Source organism: Brassica rapa, chromosome A05 (assembly GCF_000309985.2).
Source record: "Brassica rapa cultivar Chiifu-401-42 chromosome A05, CAAS_Brap_v3.01, whole genome shotgun sequence".
In the NCBI taxonomy this organism is placed as follows: Eukaryota; Viridiplantae; Streptophyta; class Magnoliopsida; order Brassicales; family Brassicaceae; genus Brassica; species Brassica rapa.
In genome coordinates this window covers 8100868-8121447 of record NC_024799.2, presented here as the reverse complement: position 1 = coordinate 8121447, position 20580 = coordinate 8100868, and the positions used below count along the sequence as shown (strand labels likewise).

Sequence of the window (20580 nt, the reverse complement as noted above, 5' to 3'; positions counted from 1 at the left end):
AATGTGAAATATTGGTAATACCATCCAAGACAGAACGTGGGGGCTTTCTTCTTGTTCAAAAAAGGATGATTTTGTTTTTCATAATCATATATTTTTAACTTTTGAAAATTTGATAAATTTAATTGTTTGTACTTATTATGTTATAGATTCATATGTTTTTCAGGTTTGATTTCGGTGTGTCTTGTTCAATATGATTAGCCATCATTTTTAAACTATGAGATTGTGTTTTTCTTTTATTGTATTTTTATTTAGTTTATTTGGTAAATTAAATAGTAAAGTATCGGAGGTTTAAGTATATTTGGGGTTTTATTAAATTAAATTATAAATATTTTATTTTAAAGTTGAATATAAAGTTCAAATATTTTATTGAAATTTTTGAAAACAAATACATTATTTAGACAAACCAAAAATAATAATGAAACTAAGTTACAAAAAAACATTCAAAAATAGGAAGAGATGATTTTGTTCAAAGTCTACTTTATAAAATTCAAAAAAAAAATACAAATATTATAGAACTAACAGTTTCATCAGCTAAAACCATTTGTAATGTTTCATCAGCGTAAGTGGTAAAAGAATGTGTAGAATGGGTTTGTACTCGGGTAGAATATATAGTAGAGGGACAATACCCTAGTTGAGAATAAATATCTTTGCTTATTTTGCAAGACATATTAGGCGAAATAAATGAAAAGAATATTTTGTTGATTCTGTTTATTGTTTTTGAAATTATGGTAAAATCTTAATGGTTATGATTTGAAATAGGAAATGATAAGATCTTGTGCTTGTTCCGCAAGTGTGTGGGTCAATTTTTTTAACGCAATACAAAACCCTAAAGTTGAGGAAATATCTTAACCACCCTCGCAAGGCATCTCTTGTTTGCATTAATATTTAGAATACTTTGTTTATTGTGTGTTATTGTGAAACTAACAAAATAGGAGAGAGTAAGATTATATTGGTGAAATTCGAATATTGTGTTTATTGTTTAGTAGTTATGGATCAAATTTTATATATATCTTCTTTGTTCCGAAATTGAAGGGGAAATCTTGTTTAGAAACAAATTAGTAGATTCCGCAAATGTTTCTATTTTTTTTTCCGAAATCTAAGTAGAAGATTGTTGGGGGAGGGAAAAGATTTTCAATTCAAAAATATTAGATTTTAATTATTTTTTTTTTTGACAACAAGACATTCACAGACTCAACTTGACTCTGTAAACCAAATCGGTAACTCTGCATCCATGTGAACGACGAAAGACGATTGTTTCCTAACACTACGTGCTAAGCTATCCGCCCTTTTATTCTCCGTCCGAGGTACATGAACAATCTCTGAGTTGTTGAAGCTTCCTTGTAGGACTTTGATATCTTTCAGGTAACTTTCAAATGCTGGCCATTCTTCTGGTTCCGAAACCATCTTCACCAGTTGAGAACAATCCGTTGCAAACGTAACATGAAGCTGTCTTAAATTCCTCATACATTCCATTGCCCAGATCAGCGCCTCCACCTCTGAATGTAGTGGTGAAAGACATGCCCTTACATTCCGTGCCCCTAATAAGCCATCGAAACCCGGTAGGATACTATACCAGCCCTGTCCTGAAAATAGATCCTTATCTTTCCATGATCCATCTATAAAACACCAGCGTCCTGAAGTTACCAATATGGGTCTGGTATGTACCTGTAATTCCCGTTTTTGGTCGTTGTTCACCTGTGCCGCAGCCCAAAGTGTAGATTCCAATTCTGCTAGTCTAAGGGTTTCCCTTGGATCGACATCCAGGTTACTGAAAACTTTATTATTCCTACCTTTCCATATATACCATAAAATCCAAGCAAATTGATGATCATCCATTTTTGGATTAACTCGCCAAAAAAGATGATCCATATTACCAAAAAAAGATCCTGTAGGGAATAAACTGAGGCTCGAAGGGATTTTAGATAAAGCCCATACTTGACGTACTGGGGGACATTCGAAAAATACATGGTTTATTGATTCTTCCGGATCCCCACATCGAGCACAACATATATCCCCATGTATTCCTCTCGCCTTTAGATTTTTCAACACCGCTATACAACCTGAAAGAAGTTGCCATAGAAAATGTTGTATCTTGGGCGGACACCGTATTTTCCAACAGAAGGCTTTAAGGACATCCACTGTAGGCCCATAAACCTCTGGTGGTTTTTCTCTATCAGGATAAACCCGTTCCACCTGATATCCTGATTTTACCGAATATTTTCCATTGTTAGTAAAATGCCATCCATTTCTATCTTCCATCAGATTTCTGCTTAATGGCATACTCTCAATGATTTTTACATCATGAGGATCCACCACAGCCCTAATTGCCTGAAGGTTCCAAGTTCGGGATTCCATATTAATGAGAGAATCCACTGTAAGGTCCGGGTAACTATTTTGAAGGTTTTTGTTTGCTGGTCTCGGGCGAGTGGCTGGGATCCAAGGATCATTCCATACCGAAATAGATGAACCTGTTCCCACCCTTTTAATTAGTCCTTTACAAACCAGAGATCTAGCAGATATGATACTCCGCCAGCCATATGACGGTGAGTAAGAACGGATCGGTTCAAGAGGTGAAGCATTCCTGTAATACCGTCCTTTAAAAACTCTAGAGAAGAGAGAATGTGGCTTGTCTATTAGCCTCCACATTTGCTTACCAAGCATCGCTGTGTTAAAATCCATGAGATCCTTGAATCCTAGGCCACCATTGTCTTTAGGGACACACACTTTATCCCATGATTTCCAATGCATGCCTTTTGTGCTTCCTCCTGGGCTCCACCAAAACTGAGCTACTGCACTTGTTAACTTCTTTACTGTTGCTTTTGGTAGCCGATAAACAGACATCACATGATTTGGTAAAGCCGTGACCACTGATTTAATAATCACCTCTTTTCCTCCTTTAGTAAAAAATCGAAAAGTCCATCCATTAACCCTATTATTCAAGCGTTCTTGAACAAAACCAAACACTTGTACCTTAGATCCTCCCAAACTTTCGGGCAACCCTAAATAAGATCCCATTCCTCCTAAGTTTTGAATACCCAAAATATCTCTCATTTCTTGCCGACTGGATTCTATAATCTTGTGGCCAAATTGAATTGAGGATTTCTGAAAATTAATTTGTTGCCCTGAAACCGCTTCGTATTCCTTTAAAATCCTGAGAATAGTTTGACACTCTTCCTTATTTGCCTTACAAAAGAAAAGGCTATCATCAGCGAATAGTAAGTGAGAGACTGCTGGACAAGCTCTTGCTACCTTCATACCGGTTAACCGTTTGTCTCTCTCCGCCTTCTTGATGTTCCTAATTAAAGCCTCAGTACACATAATAAATAGATAAGGAGACAAAGGATCCCCCTGACGTAACCCTCGCTGGGGAATTATAAGGCCTCGCGGCTGACCATTAAGAAGTACTCTATATTGAACCGAGGATATACATTCCACCATTAGCTTAATCCAATGTGCATCAAACCCCATTTTATATAGAAGAGCCTCAATAAAACTCCATTCTATCCTATCATAAGCCTTGCTCATGTCCGTTTTAATCGCCATAAACTTATTTTGACATGACTTATTGGTTCTCAATCCATGAAACATTTCCTGCGCTATGAGAATATTATCCGATATTAACCTGCCTTCCACAAAAGCTGACTGTGTCTCTGATATTAAGAGAGGGAGACAAATTTTCAGGCGTTGACACAAAACTTTCGAGATAATCTTGTAACCCACATTACAAAGACTTATCGGCCTCAGTTCCGTCATTCTTGTAGGTCTCTCTGTCTTAGGAATCATACAAATATTAGTAGTATTTAGCCTTGAATCCATAGCACCTGTAACCAAAAAATTGTTCACCATTTCTACCACATCCTTCTTAATAACATGCCAGGAATGCTGGAAAAAGAGGGCTGTCATTCCATCCGGACCTGGCGCTTTCTCCGGATGCATCATAAATAAAGCTTGTCGGACCTCTTCCTCTGTTGCTATTCTCAACAAAACTTGATTCATTTGGGGAGAAATAGACGGAACGATCTCATCCAAAAAACCATCAAATTCTGTTGGAGTGGTCGTACTAAACAGGTCTTCAAAATAATCAACGGCCACCTTCTCGATTCCATTGTCCTCAGTAATCCAATTACCCCTTTCATCGTGGAGACCCACTATTTTATTGCGGACCCTTCGCTGCTTTGTTAGAGCATGGTAAAACTTGGTATTAAGATCTCCAGATGAATACCACATATTCCGGCTTTTCTGATGCCAATATTCCTCTTCATCCTTATAAGCCTCTTGTAGCTTCCTGGAAACTTCCAGAATCTCTTCCTGGGATCTGCTATTATCTGTCTGAACTTCCTCGAGTGCATGTTGAAGCTCCCTAATTTTATCCTTCCCATATGGCTGATTATCCTTTCGCCATGAAGAAATCTCATGCCGACAATTACTAATTTTTGTAACAAAATCCTCAATTTGCCCACCCTGATTCTCCGTCCATCCTGTCACTATTGATTCCATAAGCCCCTCCTGACCTATCCATCTCTTATCAAATCTGAATTGTCCTCTCCTTTTCCTCAATAACTTGTCCTCCAAAAAAGCGATTACAGGACGGTGGTCAGATCCCACTAACCTCAAATATTCTGTGTAGGAGCACGGGAACAACGTATGCCATTCTTCATTTGCCAAGGCTCGATCCAATCGACATCTGACCGTCACAGCATCCTTTCCTTTGCCACGCCTTCCTTGCCATGAAAATTTATTTCCACGAGCCGGGAATTCCAGTAACCCACTGTTCCGTATCATATTGTTAAACGGAATAAAAGATGTTGCACATCTTAGGGATCCCCCATCCTTTTCATGATTCCCAGTAATCTCGTTTAAATCACCAATAATAAACCAAGGTTCGGATCTTGCTAATCCATATCGAGTTAATCTCTCCCATACCTGTTCTCTTAGCTTTGGTACCGGATCCCCGTATACAAAAGTAAGAAAAACTTGTTTTCCTTTAACCACCGCCTCCACGTCTATCATTCTATTGCTAGAATATATGACTCTAACTTGATACTCATTATTATAAAAAAGAGCTAAACCACCACTCCGCCCATTTGGATCCACAGTAACCAGGCTATCATAGCCAAAATGAGACTGAAATCTTTGTACGAAATCGAAATCCTGTTTCGTTTCAGACAAAAATAAAAACTCCGGTTTGTGTTGGTGCCATATCTCCCGAAGATAACTTATTGTCCAGTGACTTCCAAGACCTCTACAATTCCAGCTTAATATCTTCATATATATATATATATTTATCGTTCGAACCAGAAAAGATAGGTTTGATGATACCGACAAAAGATTTAACCTCAATAAGCCTAATCATCCTATCTGAAAAAACTTCAGATACTTCACAATCGCTTGTAAGGACAATTATATATAAAGACTCTTGATCACCATCACATACCCATGATCCTATAACCATTCCCATACCAACTGTAACCAATAAACACAATTCGCATCCCAAGACCCATAAAATTATCCACTTGATTAAGAAACTCAAATTTTGGTGACAAAAACGAAAGACCAAAAAAGGCCATGTGATCTTATAATTTATCCAACTCTCCAGCCCACCAGTAACTATACGATCACATTCACCACTTCTAATAATAAACCATAAGGCCCAATTAACAATGTATGTAACGATATATAAGATTGTAGGAGAAGATATAATTTTTTTACGAACTATATCAATTATCCAATACTCATCAGTTCCATATTGTACACTCAGGATACCAAAACACATTATCATTTCGACCTGTACATATAAACCAGTAACCAAAGGAAACCAAAACTTCACCCACCATATTATATCCCATATTATGACTCCAAAGGACAATAACCTTGCATATTTTGAACATGTCCTAAATAAACGCCAAGAGTTAGACACCGTATATTTGTCGTATCCACTTCCATCTTGCAGCGGCACTGAGAAAGCCAGCTTGATACCGATCATGGATCCAAAGGTTCTCTGCACTTGGTTTAATGAGACCAAGCCAAGAGTGTGCTCCCCTGCAATGATCCAAGACGTGTCCATGACTCTACCTCTTCCCCCTCCACCCATAATTAAGGACCATCTCAGATCTCTATCCCTGAAATTAAACCCATAACCATAACAATATAATGTGTTCAAATACATAGCCACTCGAGAGCATCTAGGTTCCTTAGAAAGACCAAGCAACAAACATCTCCAAACTACCGTGCACTTAGTACTATCCAGAAATGAGTAATTAAGTGCCACCTTATACCAAATAATGAAACCAGACCCAAGTACCTTGTCCAAAACCCTCCTTGTATCATTCTTCCACTGAACTTGTTTTACAGAGATCAGGTCCAACATCCATTGTATGAAGTGAGCCAAATGCATCCCTACACACAGCCAAGCCACTAACGCCATCTGACCTGAATAAAGGGTCTTAACACCATACCAATATTTAACCATATCAAGATCATAGAAACCAGAAAGACAATTATTATTCTTAATACCAAAACCATAACCAAATACAATAAAAGATAGGCAATTGCCACTGAAACATAAAACCAGCAATGCAAAAATCAAATTGAACCGTAGAAGAAAGCTCCTAGAGCTTATTGAAATAAACCAACAGTAAGCAGAAACCGACGCAACCAGAAGTCCACTCCTCAATTCTATATGAATTGTATTAACCATGGGATGCAGTTGAGTTCTTTGAGGAAGTTTGTTTGGGGTATGAAGAACCCTTATCCTCCTGCAATTTGCTTCCGTCTCCCTGACGCTTTCCCTGTCTAGCTTGAGTATTTTTGTTCTGTGAAAGGAGTGCCTGAACGAACTTCTTCTTTGAAGCTCCTGCCGCCATTGTGTGCTTTAGTATCTTGCGAGCGCCCTTCTTTTTTTCCTCCTCTCCAACTTGTAGTTCCTTCTCCTCGACATCCGTTGGTCGTGATTCTTCCTCAACGGTCTCCAGCACCACTTCTTGTGATCCATTCAGTTCCTCCATCTCTCCATCAGTAAGATTTTCGAAAGCTTCATCCTCACCCATGCAACCTTTGTCCCCTGCAGATGGAATCACATTCTCAGCTAGGTCCATTACTTCATTCTCTTCCATATCCTTTCCATTGTCACCCAATGGTGGCTCCGTTCCTTTCCCCGCCCCAACCGTTCCTGAAACTATCGCAGCTATTGCACCATTCTCCATTTCCACGGATTTAGGAGGAAGCTTAATCAAATTTGCCCTGGCCCCATTCGATTCAATCTGCAGGTTGTTAGATGCAGAAGTCTTTCCTTCCATTTGAGATCCTTTGTTAGCACTGCCTGTGTCTTGCAGCTCCCCTTCCTCCTTTGGCTCCTCTCGTGCATAATGCGGAGGACTCCTCTCCCGTCTTGTGCCACGATGCCCCTTCTCCCGCGATTCCTGCACGTAACTCCTAGGCTGTTCCCAACGAGTGTTCCTGTGTCTGTTATTTCCCTCATCGTTTCTGTTGTTATCGTGGTAAGACGAGTACCTCTTGTTTCCTCTTTCAGGAACTCGTACCCACTTTGAGTCCTGGTCCTCATGCATTTTCCCTTTCCCCTTACCATAATAATTCCGTTGATCTGTGCCCCTCTCCTGTTGACTCTCCTCTCCATGAATCACCACTCCTTTGTAGCTCCTTGCCCTGTCCTCTTTCTTATTAGCCAGCTCCTCTCTGCTATCTGTTTTCTTGTCCACACTTTTAGGATTAAGAGGACAATGATCCTCGTCATGGCATAGACTAGAACAGAGCTTGCAAATGCCAAACAATTTATCGTATTTAAGAGATACCGGGACCTCTTCCTCATCATAGAATTCACCTCCTTTGAACTCCACGGATGTTTCCAGTGTTAACTCTTTGAAGCCATCAAGCACCACTCGCATCTTTCCATAGTCCAGATCCACATCCGTAGTCTCTCCAATGGCATCGCCTATGCTTTGAAGCGCTGGAGTTGACCAAAACTCTGTTGGAAGACCTTCCACTTTGATCCAAAAAGGGATCTCCGAAGGAAAGCTCCTTGTCATCCTTGGTTGCCACCGAGCTATCGAGATCATCCAATAATCAAAATGGTACGGCTGTGACTCCAAAACCGCTTCAATGTCTTCTTCCTTCTCAAAATGAAACTGGAACATCCCCTTTCCCAAATCTGCACCAGTCACCCTCTCTTCCACCTTCCATATCTTCGGCAACATCACCAGCAACGAGTTGACTTTTTGCGCAACCGGGTTCATACACCTCCCAATCAGAGTCATTGCATAGCTCTTGATAAGGTCCGAGTTATCGAAATGAGGAACGGAGATCTTCAATCTTTTGCGAACTCCTTCTCCCTCCTTCGAGGCTCCCCCCTTTCCCACCAATTGTCCCTGACTCATAGATACCAAAGAAAAAACAACCAGAAACGAAATCCGTAAGAGAAAGAAGGAGATTTGTAAGTTTGTGCTACTGAAGCTCTGAACACCCTCCTTTATATAATAACACAAATCGTAAAGAAAATCAATCAGGAGATCCTCTCTATTGATACTCCCTCTAACCCCATTAATCCTTAGATTCCGACTTTCCTGAATATCAAATCGCATCAAACCCCAAATCCCGAATTTCCTATAACCAGTTACCAGATATCTAAGCACCAAAAAGCAAAAAGAAATCCCCAATATTAGTAGAAAAGATCTCGCTTTGATGTTAACGAATGCCTTACTTTTCTCCCTTCTCAATCGAATCTCCGCGATTCCGATCTTTGACAGTACAAGATCAAAGCCAAATAAAATTCCCAGATCTCCCTTTCTCCTTATGACAAGAAGACCATTTTGCTTCCATAATCTCCCGATTTGCTCATTAAGATAGAGCTCCTTGCAATTCCAGAAAAATCCACTAGACCCCGGATCCCATCCATGAAACATCTCAAAACCCTAAAAATTCGCATTCGCCGTCGCCAGTGTTCTCAAAACTACAGTTATTTTCCTAATTATTAGATTTTAATTAATAATAATGATTATTAATTATTTGGACATATAGAAGTCAGTGGAATATTTCAATATAATAAGGTGGTTAAAAATAAGCTACATACACCACCGTGAAATAAAGTGAATTGAAATTGTTCAAACTCATATGAAAATCATTGTTAGTTTTTCTTAGTTTAATTTCTTATAAAGCTTATATAATTTGATGTTCGTACAGGTTACGTAAGCTAAGGATGGGACTCATATGATGACAAAAAAAAAAGGATGGGACTCATATAATAAGGAATGTTACAGTGTTGATATTGCAGGAGAATTATTTATGCTTGTTCCTTTATTTAATAATATGTAATTGTTTGAGTTATTAATAATATGTTTCTTTCTTTTGTAGTTTGTTTGAGTTATTTTAGGAAAACAATTAATATGTGGAAAAGACAATCATTTTTAGTGTAAGATTAATTTAATTCTCAATGGCATTTGACTGTAAATATTGTGTAACTTTTAGGGTTATTTTTTATGGGTACTTCTCTTTTAATAATAGAGATTGTTGTGGGTTTTTAGCACTGTGCGCGGACCCCACCAACACGTGACGGCCCGCGATTAGTATACTTTTTAATTTTTTTTTTTAAATCAGACAAAATAAAATAAAATAAAAATTAGAAAACCCACTAAGTGTTTTAGGGATAAACATGGTCTTAGTGCCCTCTAACTAAAGAAAGAACCAACTTCCAGCAACCAAACTAGAGTTACACGGGGCCTGTCTTTCTTCTCTATTTTCACTTTAGGTTTTCAAAATTAATGGAGCCCATCTTTTTTCTATCTGTTCACTTCACTTTTTCAAAATCAACTTTCAAACCCTAATCCCTTATTTCATCTTTTCTCTCAGCCACGAAACCCATCTCTCTCGAAAAGTCTCCTAATTTCTCGTTTGCGGCCTGCCTTAGAGGAGTGGAAGATACCGACAATCTCTTTTGGAACTCTAATTACCAAATTCCCAAATTGATAAAACCTAATCAACGCTTCTTTTATTCTCTTCTTCTCTCTTAATCCCAAATTCGCTTTACTTCAGAGAATGGATGAGCTTGGAACTCGCCGTGGGTGAGCTCGAGATCGGATGTGGTTGAGTTCGGGATTTGCTGTGGCTGGAGTTTCAGAGAGTAGATGAGCTCAAAGGTTGTTATCTCCATTTTTATTTGTCCACACAACCTTGATGACAGTTGTGGCAACGAAGCTGTTTTCTCTGTCGTTGTCTTGTCCAATGGATGATTTCAAGAGATGTAGTAATCAAAGGGTGGAGACGAGACTGTGTGACGAAACGTAACAAATTCTTCCATGTCACCGCCATGGTTGTGGAGCCCCTCAATGCTGCGATTCAGATTCACCAATGGTGGGAACAAAACCCTAGTTCATTGCTGATAATGGTGAAGAGCCAGCAACTTGTGGTGGTTACTCGTTGGCTAGCTACTAACATCATTGGGTTTTGTTCATTTTTCAGTTCCAGATCTGTGGTCTCTTATCCAACGCCCCATTAAATCAAAGGTTTTAACTTTGGCCTCTTTCTCTAACTTCACCATCAAACTCTCTCAACCAATGTTTAGATTTTTTTTTCAGATAGTGAGGAAGACCTTTGTTGTCAGCGAAGGATAAGGCGTCAAGAAGGAGCCAAAGCAAATTGCTGGAGAGATTATCTCTTTACAAGGAAGAACTTTAACATCACTGATCGTAGAGAAAAAAACATGCAAGCTCATTCAGAAGAAACTTTATAGTTTTTTTTTTAGTCATTCTTGGGTTCACCCCTAGGGTGATTCACCAACCAATAGGATTTTATTATTTCAAATTTGATATCTTTTAAAAATAGAAACAAAATATTCTCAAATTATATTATGTTTTTAAAATAAAAAAGTAAAAAAAGATAATAGTTACAGAAAAAAGAATTAAAAAAAATAATATATTTTTAATGTTCTCAACAAAACTCTAAATCCTAAATCCTAATCCCTAAACCCTAAACCCTTGGATAAACCCTAAACCTTTGGGTAAACCCTAAACCCTTGGGTAAACCCTAAACCCTTGGGTAAACTCTAAACCCTTGGATAAATCCTAAACTCTAAATAAAAAAATACTAAAACCCTAAATCCTAAACGCTTGAATGTTTTAGTGTATAGTGATTTTGATTTAGAGTTTAGGATTTATCCTAGAGTTTAGGGTTTATCCAATGGTTTAGGGTTTAGGATTAAGGGTTTAGGGATTAGAATTTAGGTTTTAGGGTTTAATGTTATGCTCACGACGTAAAATATTTTTTTTTGTAATTATTACTATTTTTTTTTACCTTTTAATTTTAAAAACATAATATAATTTGATAATATTTTGTTTCTTTTTTTAAAAGATATTGAATATAAAATAAAACAATCCTATTGGTAGAGGTTCACCCTAGGGAGTGGACCTAAGAATAAGTCTTTTTTTTATATTGATTTTAGTTTTCGCAGGCCATTTTCACACATTTTCTTGCAGAAACTTGTCTACAATATGTTTTATACTTCTTATCCAAAATTTATTTTTTATTTTAAAATATTGATTTTTATATGATCATCGCCAATATTTCTCAGAAGTGCTTCGGAATCATCAGATCACTTTCCGATAAACAGTTCCGACAAAATTTGTTAATTTACCGCCTAATTGTAGAATATAAAATCTTGTCCACAAAGTTAAGTTAAATAACTTTTGTTCCCTTACATGTTGTGTTCTCGTCTATAACTCATTCTTGTAACATTTGTCTGCCCACAACTTACATGTCCACTATTTTTGTATCCATAATGTTCGTCCGTCCACATAATGTTTATCTATCCAAGTAATGTTTATCCAACTTTCTCCATCCACAAATCTGAGTAACCATAACATCCTTACATGGACACGAAAGCATCCATAACCACCGAACATGTATTTGTGGACATGATAGCATCCACATCCATGAAATATGGATGACTGTAACTTGCTAAACTGGTCATTTTAACGTGATTGTTGGATTAACATTTTTTTTACGATCTTGTGGTCCTTATAAAAATCTAACTATCGAGAAACCTAATCTAATAAATGTCTAAAAGCTAACCGAACAAAAACAACACAAACAATATTCCAATTTTCCGTTTCGTTTCAGTAAGGGCAAAATAATCCAAAAACTCTTTCAGTTTCCGTGAATGTTTATGCTACAAGCGGAAAGTAGCTTTGGGTGCAAAGAAAACTCAAAAAGTGGCCTACTAGGTAATCAACTCTTTAATATATGGGGACGAATGAGATGTTTGTATAATTATTTAGGTCCTGCGTGAGATACCTGACGCAATTTAAGAAGGCTTTTATATATTTGGGCCGAAAAGTATTGCCCATTACTTAAAAAAGCGACAACTCCGTGACATATTGTTGTTGTGCTGGGACCCAAAAACGGCGTGCATTTTGTCGACTTTCAGTGGAACTGTCTTTTTCTTTCTGTCCAAATCAAAAAAGTTTTAAAGATCCTTTTGATTGCAACTAGAGAAAAAGATAACAAAACTTCCACTTTTTGTAACGTAAATACATTAATAAAAAAGGTTTCACGAGTACATTTTAAACTTAAAGCAGAAACAAATAAGTAAAAGAGAAGGAGTGTTTATTCCTAATAGAGCTAGGAAGAAAAGTTAATTGATTTTAGATTTGTCCGAAGCATAAACGTAGAGATCTGGATCTGTCTCGTAGAAGACAATATCACCAGTGTCACTGACGTAATGATCTTTTTTAATACTTGCGACCAAACTCTCCACCAAGTGAATCGGTATTGCTCCTGACGTCTTCGGCTCTCTGTAGTATCTTCCTAACACATGTTTAGCTGCTCTCGTCTGTCCACAATTCATTAATTAAATTAGTAATTAATCACCATTTAATCAAATGAAACTAGAGAGAGAGAAAGCTAGATCACTCACCGCATCGACCAAGTGATAGTGAGGGATTTGTGGGAAAAGATGATGGATCACGTGAGTTCCAATGTCGTGATGGATGTTGTTGAAGATTCCGTAATCTCTATCAATAGTTGTTAATCCTCCACGTAAATAACTCCATTCCTATTATTGTATGCAAAACATCAAAAATTAAGATTAATCAATACTAACCATTATTGCTTTCTGTACATTTCTTTTTAAAAATTGATTTATTTACCTTGCCTCTGTACCAAGGCAACTTCTCATCGTGACCATGATGATGCAAGTACGTGACAGCGTCCAACCACATTACAAAGATCTGAAAATTTTCCAAAACTTTATGTCAAAAAACAAATTTATTATTAATAATATATAAATCTCTTGTAATAATATGTGAAACTTACAATGTAAGGAACACCATAGACTTTGAGAACTGTGACTGGACCAACGAGGAACGATAGATAAACAAGAGTGGCCAACATTATGGACCAGCAAGTTGTTGAAGTTGCAATAAGCTTCCTCTCGCTTGGAGCAAATAAACTACTGTATGGGTTAAAATGTGACCCTTCTTTTCCAGGACTTCTGTACCACTGTAGTTAAAATCCAATCAAAATTAATTTATATATTGGCTTAAAACTCAAAATATAAAACCATTTGTAATTTTAAGAAAAAAATTGAAATTGTATTTTTTTTTACCAGATAGATCGGGTAAGCGAGCATGGGCAGAGGAACAGTGTATCTGAGCATCCGAGTACTATGGGGCAAGTTCTTGTACAACTTTTCTGGCAACTGAAATACATAATTATAATTAATATTACTATTACTGTTTGTTTGATGACAAAAAAAAAATTAATATGACTATTACTATTACTATTACGGAGTAGTACTTACTGGTATTAAATATTCATTGAAAATTTGTCATTCTGGTTATGTATTCGTATTAATTCATTGCATGTGATGTGTTTATAAGTTTTTATACTAATAGCTTTCAAGATTGAAGACAAAAGTATTACGAAAACGCCAAAACTGAAAAGGAAAAAATAATGAAGAAAGTAAACGGATTTCGAGGAGAATCATTTTATGCTAAGGACTCGAATATAAGTGGTCCATCGTTAAAGTTAGGTACTACTCCCTCCGTTTTTTAATATAAGTCGTTTTAGAGAAATTTTTTTGTTCCAAATTATATGTCGTTTTCGGTTTTCTATGTAAAATTTATTAATAATTAATGTTGTATGACCAATGGTAATATATCTTCTATTTTTATATTGGTTGAATTGTGGTTAGGTAAATAATTAATGATGTTTTTGTCTAGAAAATATAAGAAATTAATGGTTTTCTTAATCTACGTGTATAACTGTAAAACGACTTATATTAAAAAACGGAGGGAGTATAAAAGTATAGATTTTTCATTTTCTGAGTTACTACCATAACCACTAAATGCATCTCCAAAAAAACTATCTATCTAACATTTTAAAGTTTGCAAAACTCTAAATTTAAAGTTTCAAAGTATTTTTTTCATAACCAAAACTTTAAACGTAATTTCAAAATTATTTGTATTTTACACAATGATCCTTATTTTTGTTATAACTAATACAAATCTATAAAACTTTTATAAATAACTAGTACATATATAAAAATATTACAGTAATATTAATTAAAAAAATCTTACATTAAATATATAAAATTATAAATAGAAATACATAATTAAATATTAACTACAAGCAAAATACCACACTATTCCATAAAATTATTTTTGTAATGCTCCATATTCGGTTAAACAAATTTGTTTGGACAATAATTTAGAAATTTTTGAGGTTTTGGAGCAAATTTACCAGATTATTAATATTGTTATAATATTTAAAATTTCTAATAATTATGTCTTGATATATCTTATTTTAAAGTTTTTATTACATTTTTTTGTAATATTTTTTTTGCCTAATTATAGTTTTAAAATATTATAAATCTTATTTAAAATTTTTATTACTTTTTTGTGTAAAATTTGAATTTATAAAAACAAATTGGAAATATTTATGATGTATAAAAAATTTAAGAATTAAAACAATAAATGAGAAAATACTTAAGAATCATAAATGTAATGTATAATTAATTATAATGATCAAAATGTAAATAAAAAAGATGAAATTTCAAATTTGAAGTTGAGTAGTGAAAGTTCAAATTTGAAGTTTCGTCCCTCAAACTTTAAAATTTTTAAATTCTTTTTTAGAGAACAAAAAACTGTATATTTAAAATTATAAAGTTTGTTTTGGAAATGCTCTAACAAGATCAATTATGCTGAACTATTACACTTGCAAATTGTTTTTTACTACAGCTAGAAAACAGATCTGACAAGTGGTCGGTCTGACCTCAGACTGAAAACATAAACTAATAAAATAAACATATAGAATCCTAAGAACATAGACATAAGAATAAATTCCGAAAAACAAACAAATAAATAAAAGACAAGAGAAACTACGAGAGTAGGAAAGATTACCGGAACCCAAGACTCGTCGTTTTCAACATGGCCATGGTTCTGGTGGTGTGTCCGATGGCTTATTCTCCTGCAAACCCCAATTATAAAAAGTTATGTATTTATTTATTTTTGTGAAAATGAAATTGTCTCTATAATGATTTAACAATCTCACTCATTTTATATTTATTTTGTTTTTTAGTTGGTATATTTATTGAACAACTAACAATAGAGTGCTCTAACAATCCCATTCTTTTTTTTTTGAGCAAAAAAACATTTAATGCTTTTTACTACTAAACATTGTGTCGGAAATAAGTAAAAGAAAAACTATAAATCCTCATGAAATTGATGCATGTAAATCTTTTTCGAAGATATCTGAAGCTGATGTAAACAAATAACAATAGTGAAAACCTATAAAAAAAAATCAAAATCTAATTATACTTAAGAAAGTAAGAAAACTCAGGAGTCAGGACCAATAGATAGGCGCATATCATTTAAAAAAAAGTTTTGGATTCTTTTTCATTGGCTTCTAAAGATTTGTTTTGAACAGAAAAGCAACCTCATATTGTCACATGCATTGTTTAATAGGATTCTTATTTAATTATAAAATTGCTACTCTAGCAAAAAAAAAACAGTTGGTAGTTCCCAGTTAATACTGATTACAGTTTGCTAGCATGCACCCAAGAAGAATGACAAACGAAAATGTAAGAAATACGAAAACAAGTACTAATAGTTTACATGGAAATAGTTAATAAATGACTTACCAACCATGGTAAGGAACGAGGATGAATGAATGAAGAATGTGACCAACCACACTGTTCAGCAGAGGAATGTCTGAAAAACTCCCATGTCCACTGCCATTATTCAATTTTATTTTCACATCATTGTTTAACATAAAAACGTATTTATCATTTATTGCACAATTTATTTTAACTTTTCTACATTTGTTTTAACCCAAACTCTTTAACAAGGTAACAAATCCGGTATATGACGTGTCACTTGTCTAAATCTCGAAAATAGATTGGAACACAAAAAGAAGAAAAAAAACAATATATTTTTTTCTTGTCAAAGAAACAAGAGTAATATATTTGTTGCCAAAAAAAATAAACAGTATATTTTCTTGATATTATACTATACTATAATTATAATTAAAAGTTCCGGGGATCTAGAGAAAGAGAAACAAAATTTGAGAACATCAAAACGTAGATCCATTAAATGCGGAAATAATATTAATTATAGAAAAGAAGATATTTTGTTACGAGTCTTACGACTGATGAGTGATGATGCTTGAACTGATGAAGAAAAAAATCTTAGATCCTATATTTTATTTTATTTTTTTAATAATTGAACATGAAAAGGTAACCTCAAAAGAATTAAATCTTGAAGTCAGTGACGACGATACTCATCGAACGTGCATTCAAGAAATTAATAAATTGAACAAAAAGAGTCAAAATAATTAAAACAGAAAATTTAATTTACCAGTCGTGGCCAAGAACGAAGATGGCCCAGAAAAGGGTTCCTTGGGCAACCCAGTAGAGTGGCCAGAGGAACCAGCTATCAAAATACACGGCGGCCATGGCCAGAGCCGCGACGGCGAAAATGTCTCTGGCGACGTAGCTCATAGATCTCAAAGGACTCTTCACCCAACAATGCTTAGGAATCGCCGCCCTGATATCTCCGATCTTAAACGGTGGTTGTTCGCTTGGATCAAACCCTTCTTCCTTCCGGGCACCGGAATCTCCGTTAACATTGCTGCGCTGGTCCATAGCAACAACCATTGCTGGAGAGAGAGATTTGGACGAAGTTTCTCTCTCTAGATGTGTGGCCTTTCAGTGAAATGTGGTGAAGAAAGGTTTGATGGATTTTTTGGGTGTGTGAGGTTGGCTTATATAAAGGGAGAAGATGTATATATGGACATTGAGAAAATACTCCAAATTATTTTTTAATGATTAATAATTTATTTTTTTATTTATCAAAAGAATAAAAAGGGTAATTTAGCTGTAACTTTTGTACAATGGGTTGGGTGTATAATGTTCCAAAAAAAAAGGGTTAGGTGTATTACTTTGTTACGTCGTTCAACGCAATGAAACCAAATTGGAGAAATGTGTTTTACGCAAAAGTAAAGTTAAAAAAAAAAAATGCTAAGAACAACATTTTGCCATTTCTGGTCGTATAAATTGTTTACGTTTAAAATTTACACTAATTTCATATATATGAGATTCGAAGATATTTGCTATTCAATACGTTATACGACAATCATATTTAAACTTGGGTATAAATAGAATGCTACCATAATCTATAACTTCACTAAGATGTCTTTTATATTTTTAGATTTTCCTTGGACGGAAGGATTGTACCAAATAAATTTATTTGTGTTTCTTACTCTAGAATCAAATGCCATATGTAGATGCAGTGGAATGGAAGACAAACATAACGATCCTCTAGCATATATATTTTGTTCCCTAAAATTTTGTCGATTATTTATTGACTAGGCTAAGATCAACATGAATTATTTTTATATGTGCGGGATGGACATTGTGTATATAAATTATTATTTATTTTACGTTTTTACATGAAATAATAAAATAATAAACTGAAAAGTCTATAACTATTATGTATATAATTAAGTTGACGCGAACACATAAATCAAAACAAACACTCTTTTTACTTAAAATAATTTTGATATAAAAAATCTAAAAATTCAATTATATCTATGGTATATAATTAAATTTAAATAATATTAATATATAGAAGTATATTTTAAAATATCTGTTAAATAATGCTTTATAGTTATATAGTTTTATGACAATTCGTATTTTTTAAAATATTGAAAATAAAATTCTCAATGGGATACTTTTAATAGTTTTAGTAATTTATAATTGTTTTTAAAAATTTAATACAAAATATAAAATTAGAATATTAAGTTCTCAATATTTCTTCAATGCAAATTTCAAATTAAACTATTATGTTCTTATATGGTATATAGTTTAATTTAAACGATAGTAAAAACATATTTTTAATATGAAAATCTATTAAATAAGATATTTTATTCATATGATTTTATGATCATTTGTATATTTATATATTGTATAACAAAAAATTTAAGCCATTACTCACAAAATTTTTAATGTAATATTTTTTACAGTTTTAATAATTTATAGTTGTTTAAAAAAAATCAAAGTATCGCATATAAGAAAAAATTTAAATTTTTATTCTATGATTAATATGATTATTTAATTTATTTTAAAAATATAAAACAAAATATAGAAGAAACACAAATTGTTATCAATTTTTTATTATTCAAAATCACTAGTTGTCATGTATATATATTGATCACATTTAATAATTTTGTAGCTTTTATTTAAGAAACTAAATAATAATTTCTTTTGGTACATTAGTAATTAGTTTTTTAGTTAATTTAATGAGAACTACCGTGTATATTTAGATTGACCAATTTATTTCTTTAGGTAATCTGAGAACCATACACTACACGTTTTAAATATTGTAATTTTCTCAAATAATATATAAGGAATTAGTTCATCATAAAAGTGATTAATAAAACTTCCCAATAAATAAGAAAATCTAAAAAAAAAAATGAAGTAGTTAATGGGTAGTAGCTTAGAATTGAATTGAGTAGAAATTGCTAGCAAATTAAATTGAGGAAAGTTGAGGAAAAAACAGTTGCCACATCACTATGATTTGTTTGACTTACTAAACATGTATCCAGCGGTTTTATTTATTTGAGATGACTTGCTTTTTTTTATTTTTTTTATATTTTTGGAAGATGTCTTGCTTTAATAGCGATTTTATTTTGACTTATTCTTGGGTTCATTCCCTAGGGTGAATTTCTAGGTTCACCAACCAATAGAATTTCATTATTTCAGATTCAATATCTTTTAAAAAAAGAAACAAAATATTGTCAAGTTATATTATGTTTTTAAAATAAAAAGATAAAAAATAAAAAATAAAAATAGTAGTAATTACAAAAAAATATTTTTAACGTCGTCAGGAAAAAAGTAAACCCTAAATCCTAATTCCTAAACCCTAAATCTGAAACCCTAAACCCTTGGATAAATCATAAACTCTAAATCAAAAACACTAAACACTAAAACACTCAAGGGTTTAGGATTTTAGTGTTTAGTGTTTTTGATTTAGAATTTATGATTTATCCAAGGATTTAGGGTTTACCCAAGGGTTTAGGGTTTACCCAAAGGTTTAGGGTTTCAGATTTAGGGTTTAGGGATTAGGATTTAGAGTTTAGTGTTTTGCTGGCGACGTTAACAGTATTTTTTTTAAAAACTTCTTTTTTTTGTAACTATTTTTTTTTACCTTTTTATTTTAAAAGCATAATATAACTTGACAATATTTTATTTCCTTTTTTAACAAATATCGAATTTGAAATAATAAAATCATATTGGTTGGTGAACCTAGAAGTTCACTCTAGGGGGTGAACCCAAGAATAACTTTTTTTTTTTTGTATTTGTTACCCCTCTCCCCCCCCCCCCCCCCCCCCCCCCGCGGAAAAAAAAGTTCTATTTTTGGCATAACGTAGTTGGTGGTTTTTTGTTTTTCATTCATCACGTAATATAATACTGCATACTAGTTAGATGCTTAGAAACCTATCATACGTAGAAGAATCAGTTGGATGGAACTAATTCACTTTATCCGGAAATAACAACACAAAAACAGAACAAATTCATTGTGTGGGTCAAGTGGGTTAAATGGTTGATTAAAAATAGCATCATTTCTCCAGTTACAAAAAAAAAAATAGCATCATTTCTAATATATATATTTTGTATTTTATTAAGAATATATAATAAGATTATAAATGGTGAATGAACTAAAATCAATTCATTTAATGTGGCTAGTGGTGGAGACTTGGGGTGGTGGATTGTGTTATAGTAGCTGTTTTTAGTTTTAATTTTTATCTATAACCTTTAAAATTATCAATTATGCTTTAGAATAGTTCTGAAAACTACAACAGGAAGATTAAAAATAGATGTAAAAAAACTATATTTTCTAAAACAACAATTTTTAGCTGTAGAAAAAATAATGCTACAGCAATAAAATTTTAAAATACTTTCCTTACAGTTAAATAAAAAAATCATACAAACTAAATTCTACACAATTTTTTTTTTATTTTACTTCTAACCTAATCACCCCATTGAATTTTAAAATTGAGGGTTTCATCTACCTCTTC

The 20580-nt window shown here is 33.7% G+C and overlaps 1 protein-coding gene and 1 long non-coding RNA gene across 3 annotated transcripts; one reads left to right on the top strand and one right to left on the bottom strand.

The window, feature by feature from the left end:
* Window positions 1–8992: 8992 nt before the first annotated feature.
* Window positions 8993–10867, top strand: LOC117134039. The gene is made up of 2 exons (XR_004458150.1): window positions 8993–10511; window positions 10584–10867. It is a non-coding gene; the product is annotated as an uncharacterized LOC117134039 (long non-coding RNA).
* Window positions 10868–12492: 1625 nt separating this feature from the next.
* Window positions 12493–17266, bottom strand: LOC103867994 (acyl-lipid omega-3 desaturase (cytochrome b5), endoplasmic reticulum). 2 transcript variants are annotated; one of them, XM_009146092.3, is made up of 8 exons: window positions 16860–17264; window positions 16145–16234; window positions 15405–15471; window positions 13610–13702; window positions 13318–13503; window positions 13152–13232; window positions 12920–13057; window positions 12493–12835 (listed from the first exon to the last, which is right to left on the bottom strand). In XM_009146092.3, exons 1-8 carry the CDS (start codon window positions 17156–17158, stop codon window positions 12638–12640), a joined length of 1152 nt encoding a protein of 383 aa, XP_009144340.1. In that variant the 5' UTR covers window positions 17159–17264; the 3' UTR covers window positions 12493–12637. The 2 variants fall into 2 exon arrangements, with proteins under 2 accessions (XP_009144340.1, XP_033147601.1); XM_033291710.1 differs by lacking the exon at window positions 16145–16234 and having other exon boundaries at window positions 16860–17266.
* Window positions 17267–20580: the final 3314 nt, after the last annotated feature.